This window comes from Phoca vitulina, unplaced genomic scaffold (genome assembly GCF_004348235.1).
Source record: "Phoca vitulina isolate PV1807 unplaced genomic scaffold, GSC_HSeal_1.0 scaffold5, whole genome shotgun sequence".
NCBI lineage: Eukaryota > Metazoa > Chordata > Mammalia > Carnivora > Phocidae > Phoca > Phoca vitulina.
This window is the reverse complement of record NW_022589708.1, coordinates 44,467,140-44,475,761: the sequence shown is the minus strand read 5'-3', so window position 1 is coordinate 44,475,761 and position 8,622 is coordinate 44,467,140. Positions and strand designations below refer to the sequence as shown.

The window sequence follows — 8,622 nt, the reverse complement described above, 5'->3', positions numbered from 1 at the left end:
CCCTGCTTGGCGGGAAGCCTGCTTCTCCCTCTCTCACTCCCCCTGCTTGTGTTCCCTCTCTCACTGTGCCTCTCTCTGTCAAATAAATAAATAAAATCTTTAAAAAAAAAAAAAAACTTTTTTGTTTAAAAGATGTAGAATATACAGAAAAATATGAAAAGAAATACAAAATCAAACTTAAGGTGACCAATGATTATATTTTAGTGTGTTTTCTCCATTTGTTTTTGTATGTACAATAAATATATCTTGCTTTACTTCTTCAGGTAAAGGAAAAGGAAGGGGGAGAATAAGATCTGAAGAAGAAGAGGAACTGGGAAATGCAAGACCTTCGGCACCAAGCACATTATTTGATTTCCTGGAGTCTAAAATGGGGACATTGAGTGTGGAAGGTAGGCTAACTTAAAGTAGATTTTTTTTTAAAAGACCAGATTTGTTTGGAATTGTACCAAAAAAGGTTAATAAAGCAACTGACAATACAAATCTCTATCTGGGTGTTAAAAATTTTAGTTACAAATTTCCTGTTTGACAGAAGCACAGAACAAAATTTGAATTGTTACATTCTGAAAATACTAAAAGGTAGCTTATTTTGCCCTGTGACTGTATGATGGGTAATATCACCAAACTTTTCCCCCAGCTTCACTAGATGACAGATTTAGATATGAAAACAGATTGTTACATTGGAGAATTTATTATTATATAATCTTAAATGACATTTTGAATGTGAATCGTCTATCTCTTCTTTCTCCACATATTACATATCATATGAAAATATTCACACAATGAGTCAGTATGCTATCACAATAATGATGTATTCTTTAATATGATATATTTTAGTGATTAATATAAATACTGAAAATATAAATAAGTATGTTAAATGTATATCTTTTTTTCTAAGCATAGGATATAATAAATATTTTCTAAAATAGTATGTTTTTAAAATATGATTCCAGGGGCGCCTGAGTGGCTCAGTTGGTTAAACATCCAACTCTTGATTTGGGCTCAGGTTGTGAGATTCAGCCCCGTGTCGGGCTCTGTGCTGGGCATGGAGTCTGCTTAAGATCCTCTTTCTCCCTCTTTCTCTGCCCCTTCCTCCACTCCGCCCCCCCCAAAAAATAAAATAAAATATGATTCCAAAAAGTTAGGGAAATACATGTTTAAATTCAGTTTTCCCTTTCAGATATATTTTTAATTAAATGAAAGCTTGCAGATAAAATGCTTTGATAACAAATTCAAAGTGTCCAGATTTCATGAAAATGGAAGCTCATTGCTAGCTTATATAGAAAAGAAAGTGTATTTTGAAAAAAAAAATGTTTGATGTAGATGAGATTTGTAAGCAGACACATGTAACAGCAATATTTTCTTGGTTATAAAGCATAATGTATTGGTTTTCCATTGCTGTTTAATAAATTACCACAAAGTCAGTGGCTTAAAACAATGCAAATTTATTATCTCATAATTTCTGTGGGTCAGGAGTCTAGGCGAACTTAGTTGGGGCCTTTGCTTAAGATTTCAGTTGGGGCTATGATCTTAGCCGAGGTTTGATGTCCTCTTATACACTCACTGGTTGTTAGCAAAATTTAGTTCCCTAATAGATTAAGATCAAAATTCCCATTTTCTTGCTTGATGTTGCCTGGGGAGGCTTTCAGCTCCTGGAAGTTGTCGGGTTCTTGCCACCTGACCTCCTCCATAGGCAGTTCACAACATGTTTGTTTGCTTTGATAAAGCCAGCAAGAGACTCTCTACTGCTTCTTCAAATCTCTGACTTCCTGATATTTTTATCACAACTTCCTTTATACTCTCCCAATCAGAACTTACGTGATTTTCTTTCATCCTTCTGTTTCCGTACATTTGCTTTTGACTCCTGCAGTGTCTCCTAAATCATAATGAGCTTGAGACTGAGAATGGTAATTTTATGGTGACTCATGTACCTATAAGGCTTCCGTTCTCACAGAACTAATTTTATACCAACAAAATGAAATAATATTAGCATTCCACTTGGAAAAAGGTATCAAAAGTTAAGATACATGACATAAATACTACAGTAAAAAACAAACATCTGTGTTAGATATGCTTCTGAGGAAACAGAAATTTATGAACACATGTAATACAGGCCATTGTTTTAGTAGATGTGTTTTATTTATGTCACTGTTATTTAATGTGACAGAATCTGCTAGCATGTGAGAAAATATGGACATTACATAATATATATAATATTCCAGATCCTTGGTTTTTACAGAGAATATAATCTGTGACCTTCATAAATTCCTAAATTCAAGAAATTAGATATTTCTAATATTTGTACAGTACAGCCTCTTAAATTTGATCCCAAATCACATGTTCTGCAGTCATCCTAACACCAGAAATTACTCCCTCCAACTTATATTAGTTTTTGAAGAGAGAGATTTTGAAATTTTTGAAGAGCGAGAGAGAGAACACAAGCGTGGGAGAGGGCAGAGGAAGAGGGAGAAACTCAAGCAGGCTTCACACCCAGTGCAGAGCCCAACGCAGGGGTCGATCTCATGACCCTGAGATCATGACTTGAGCCGAAATCAAGGGTCGGACGCTTAACCAACTAGGCCACCCAGGTGCCCCTTATATTAGTTTTCTATCATATTTGGTGACCACTATTCTCAGAGGAGCAAAATTTTCATTCTTTCCCAGAAGTACTGTGAGGGCAAGCCGGCTAAAAAAGATGGGAGATGGGCAGAATGCTTCTTGAAGGAGGTGGCATTTTAGACAAATCCACAGAGCAATGTTAGATCAAGGACAGTCCAAGTAGAGGGAGCTCTGGGTGTCCAGGCTTGGAGGCAGCAGAACACCAGTTCGCTGTCTTTGGGACAGTGTGGGAGAGGTGGGAATAGAGGGCCAGAGGTAGATGTGGTAAGCTGGGGGCAGATAAAGAGGATTTTTCCTAAGGAACTTTTATCTAAATGGCAGTGCAAAGCCGTGAAAGGGTTTTTGGCATGAGAGCAATGAAGTTTGGTGCCTTCATGAAAAACAAATTTTTTTTTTCTCTGCCTGCAAGGTGGAAAATGGGATTGAGACTGAAGCAAGACTGCATTCTATGCGTTACAAGGAATTCTTCATTCTATAAATGTATTTTATGTAGTATTTATTTGTACCAGGTCTATGGCTAGTGGTGGGTACAGGATATAATAAAATAGTTCTTTCACAAATTCAGGGAGATAATAGGGATCTTGTAGCTCTTGCCCCAAAGAAGCTTACTGTCTAGTTATGTTTACACTATACTGTAGACAATTAAATGTGCAATTGCATTATGTCTAAAAAGCAATTTAACCTTGATTAAAAAATACTTTATTGCTAAAAAAATGCTGACCGTTAGCTGAGCTTTCAGAAAGTCATAATCACTGATCATATATCACCATAACAAACATAGTAATAATGAATAAATTTGAAATATTGTGAGAATTACCAAAATGTGAGACAGAGACATGAAGTGAGCAAATGCTGTTGGAAAAATGGTGCTGGTGGACTTGCTGGACAGAGGGTTGCCACAAACCTTCAGTTTGTAAAAAAATGTGATATCTGTGAAGTGCAATAAAATGATATATGCCTGTAATCTTTAATAATATTTAATCCTTTACTTCAAAGTTTTATTGCCAAAATAAGACCAATCAGTTAGTTTGAATGGCTAGGTAATACTTTAATTAGGCAGACTTGAAAATACTGTTTGGTTTAGTATTTCATTGTTTTAAATGTTAGTCTGACCAAAAGCTGATTCTGTCAGTAGCAGCTCTTCAGATCCTAAACTTTTTCTTTGATGATGTTGACATCACTCGTAAGAGATTGATTATAACACACATGACCGCAAACAAGCTGGACAGTAAGTTGATATGTATACATACACTGACGATTACTGTGCCTATAGCTGTGTCTTAGAGTGCTGGGGCTCTGCCTCCATGTAGTCAGGCCTGTTACAGGGAAGGTGACAGGAGAGGTGTGCGTGCCCGCCTGTGCTGCCAACCTCACGCTTACTCTTTCTCTTGTTAACCCACTCAATGCCACTGCGGTTTTCTTAGGTGAGCTGGGGCTCATAGAGAAGTAAATGGATGAGGCAAGCAACTGAATTGTTTTTCTGCTCATCTTATGATTTTATGTGTTTTCTAAATTGGAAATAAAGCCTAAAATAACTTTTTACTTTCATAAAATTGAATCTCCACTTTGGTCTTCTCTCAGAATTTGGCCATTGTTCTATAAATCTTGAGTTATAAAATTAACTCTTCTTTGATGGGAGAAAATGTTGGCCATTTTTCCAAGGAAAATTTAGGAGGCTTTTCAGGATGGAGTCTCTATAATATTAAATGGTTAAATGCTTCATGGACAACTAATGAAAAAAGTGAGGATCTTATAATTTTAATGTTCATAATGGTGTCATTATGTGGGTCTGTTACAGTCCCAGGTTGATTATAAAGAAATAGTCTGATTCAGTGATACATATATTTGGGGTTTTTTAATTTTTTTTCTAATTTAGTTGAATAATTGAATCTTTCTTGCTTCTATGTTTTGTATTGTATGAGCTGTCTCAGGATTTTGTTTAGTTTTAGTATCCTAAAAATCATCTTTTAGCTGAGTAAATGTAGGCCTGGATGGACTTGTTATTATCATATCAGATTCTGTGTAATGTGTCTGGCTATATAAGAATATACTTCTGACAAATTTAAGGCAGGTTAGTAACACATTTACCTTCACATTATATCATATAATTTTCTCTAAAAGGGTGCTATCATTTCTTTATTCTAATTTCTTAAAACTTCTATCAGAAGTCATTGATCATCACATGTACTTAGAGATTTTCTCTTAACATTAACTTTTTGTTGGATCTTTAAATTGGCATTAAACATAATTCTAGTTGACATTTTTATCAGTATTCTGAAAAAAAATGAGGTTGGATTACATTATTCTCTGAGAGTAATCATTAATTAAAGTATTTCTATGTGATATGTAATGATGTCAACTTGGGAAGATTTAATTGATCAGCTTGTGATAGGGTTGTGTTCCAAAAGGCTCTTATATATAGATTTTTCTTTTTGAATTTGGTTTTACAGACTATATATTATAATTGGTGGCTAGATTATCAAGCCAACTTTCAAAAAATCAATTTTTGTTCCATCATATACCTTAAGTTTATCAATATATCACCTCAGTGATACATAACTACCACTTAAAACAATGTCCACTGAGAATATATATTTTAAATTTCAAGTTGAGACAGAAAGAGTAGGTTTGATTCTTTCTGTTATTATGGAAGATAGGTTGGCCAGAGATAGAGGTAGGAATGCCTTGAGACAGTAACTTTACTGTTTTAATTCTCTACATCTAAATAAGAACAGGATAAGCTTAATTTGTTCTGAATGGGGAACAAGGGGCATTGTGAGAATAGTGGACAGAGTAACTCTCTTACATTTGTATTTATCTACCATTCCCTTTTTTGTGTAGTTTATTCTGTAAATTATATGTAATCAGTTTTATATATGTTTCTTCATATTTTGCATCAGAATTTTAGAAATCAGAATAAAGAATATAACCTAGTTATATGCAGAGTAAACACTTAGAAAAATATGAAGAGAATTCAAATAGAGACATTTTTATGAGAAGGATAAGATTTAAATTAAATAAATATAGGAACTAAGAACTCATCCAACATTTATAAATGTTGGACATGGTCATAGGTGATCAAGCTTCCTCTTTCCAGGACCCAGTCTGGACCCATCTCCTGCTTTCCCTGTCTTATTTCGTGGTTCATAGAGTTCTGTAATTCCTCAAGAAGTACGATTATCTGATTCTTTTTTGGCTTGTTGGTGATAATTGAGAAGAACACCTCTTACCTAATTGTATTTGTGTCCTTTCTACTTTCAAACTTGCCAACTTGTGTCTTTCTTGTAGGGTGTACTGAAGGCAGTAAGAAGTAACCAGCACCTTCTTTTCATACCACGTTCTCTTAAAGCATCAGCGTCCTTAGTTAGGTGGTCTCAGTTTCAGGACAATAGGCTACAGTTTAAATGCACAGTAAGGAGTTCCAACTTCCTGTTAGGGGATGAGGAGACTTTCACTACCCTGCACTCTTTCTTTGCTAAGAAGTTTTACATTTGAGGGCGCCTGAGTGGCTCAGTTGGTTAAGCGTCTGCCTTTGGCTCAGGTCATGATCCCAGAGTCCTGGGATCAAGTCCCACATCGGGTTCCCAGCTCAGCAGGGAGCCTGCTTCTCCCTCTGGCCCTCTCCCCTCTCATGCTGTTTCTCGCTCTCTCTCTCCCTCTCTCAAATAAATAAATAAAATCTTTTAAAAAAAGTTTTACATTTGAGATTCTGTCACTTGTATCATCCTATTTTCTGGCACCAACTTCTAAATTAGTTTGCTTTAAGATATAAGCCACAGAAATGCAAATAAGCAAAAAAGGAATTTTTTTTTGCTCAATAACTGGAAAATCTTTCTGTCTCTGCATTCTGCTATTTTTGTTTGTTGACAGTGTCTCCACATGGTAGCAATGATTGACCCAGGTATAATGACATATAAAGATATGCAGGTAAAAAGACTCAATTTTGCAAGTAAATTTTTGGGGGGCAAAGATAAATACCTTTCATCGTATTGGTTACCCAAGCTCAACTGAGTCTTACTAGGGATTTTGGCATTCATGTATGTGGAGTGGCTAGGGACAGAATCCCAAAGAGATTTAGAGAAATGTCAAATCTCCATTTATAATATGAGATAAAAGGTAATAAAAACAAATATTTGTCAGAATCAAAGAAATGGTCCTCATACCTGGAAAGTCAGACAGGAAAGGGCCTTCTTAGTCAGGAAAGGCCCCTTGGTCAGGAAAACACAGGACATCTGAATTAATTAACTGATTTAATTGATTTCATCAGTATTATATGTAAGGAGGAAAGAGTAGTTCCCACATCTACCTTCCCTCTCAAAGCAAGATTCTGTTACCGAAAGAAGGAGAGAATTGGACAGGTTTCTGGGGCAGATAAATACAACTGATTCTATACTAACTTAACTCACAACTTTTTTTTTTTTTTTTTTTTTTGTAGATTTAAGACTGAGCCACCCAGGCACCCTCACAACTTTTGTATTTACCAGTTGTATGTGTTTGGGCAAGTTAACGTAACTTCTTAAACCTTAATGTCTTTATTGGGAAATGGGGAATAGTAGCAGCACCTAAGATGTAGGGTTGTTGAGAAGATCAAATTAGATAATGTACATAAAGTGCTAAGCACAGTGCTTGGCACATAAGCCTCCATATAATGGTAGTTCTACTACCACCACCACCACCACCATCATCATCATCTTGATTAACAATAGCAGCAACAGCCTCCTCCACTCATCATCTCCTCATCTCCACCCCTACTACCCTACTACAGGCCCTCATCAGTGCTCCACTGACTCTTTGCAGATCTTTATCATCCCACTCTCCATTTTGTGGTCAGTCATCTTTTAAAAAAAATTGAGGGCGCCTGGGTAGCTCAGTTGGTTAAGTGTCTGACTTCAGCTCAGGTCATGATCCCAAGGTCCTGGGATGGAGTCCCACATCAGGCTCCCTGCTCAGCAGGGGGGCCTGCTTCTCCCTCTACCCTTCTCCCCTGCTCGTGATCTCACTCTCTCTCTCTCTCTCAAATAAATAAATAAAATCTTTAAAAAAACAAACAAAAGCATGAATTTGATCCCACTACCCCCTTTCCTAAAATGCTCCATTATCTCTTTTCAGTGGCAGAAAAATATTCAGACTACACTACATGCACGGTTTCTGTGGTGTTCCATTACTCTATTTCCTGTGAATTTTGTGAGAAGTAGCATTTACTTGATTAACATTACTGCATAATTTCAAATCCTGCATAATATTCAGGTATAAATAACATATTTAGATGTTAGCAGATATAATATTGGTGGTTTGATGGGTAATTGACATGAAGTTGTAGGATTCTGATAGTTGTTAGGTGTCTTTTTGTTTTTGTTTTCTTTTAATCAAGTTTCAAGTCAGCTTGAATAGTTTGGCTTACAGATTTATAGCTCAAATTTTGAGGAAGGAAATGTGATATAATGGTAATGGCTTAATTGGAAAGGCAAGAAACTAAGTCAAGAAAAGAGAATATGTATGTTTTAGGCCAGATGTTCCTGTGAAGGGTTTCCTCAAGAAAGGATCACACAAGTACAGATCTTCCTTGACTTAAGATAGGGTTACATTCTAGTAAACCCACTGTAAGTTGAAAATACCGTAAGTCAAAATGCATTTAATACACCTTAGCCTAGCCTAACTTAAATGTGCTCAGAACACTTATATTAGCTTGGAGTTGGGCAAAATTATCTAATACAAAGCTTATTCTATAAAAAGGATTGAACATCTCATGTAATCTATGGAATACTGAAATAAAAAATATGTCACAGTGCTGCACATGTAATGTCCAGATTATGAATGTAAATTTAGTAGTGATTTGAATTTAATAACTATATACAAAATATTATGTGTGGATTTAGGGATAATCTTAGTGAAAAATTTTAAAGGAAATACATAGAAAAATTGGTTAAAATCAGCTTACCATAAATTTGAAATGCACTTTTTCAAGCATGTCTTAGAAGGGCATTTTAAGAATAGAAAGCTAATAAT

At 35.6% G+C, this 8,622-nt stretch overlaps 1 protein-coding gene across 5 annotated transcripts in view; it reads left to right on the top strand.

Annotated features, from left to right (window-relative positions):
• TDRD3 (tudor domain containing 3) overlaps positions 1 to 8,622 on the top strand; it is a 156,061-nt gene that overhangs the window by 98,922 nt on the left and 48,517 nt on the right. For all 5 annotated transcript variants that reach the window (XM_032402894.1, XM_032402897.1, XM_032402893.1 and 2 more), the window contains one exon: positions 264 to 389. In XM_032402894.1, the coding sequence (XP_032258785.1) occupies positions 264 to 389 (126 nt within the window). The remainder of the gene's footprint in view (positions 1 to 263; positions 390 to 8,622) is intronic.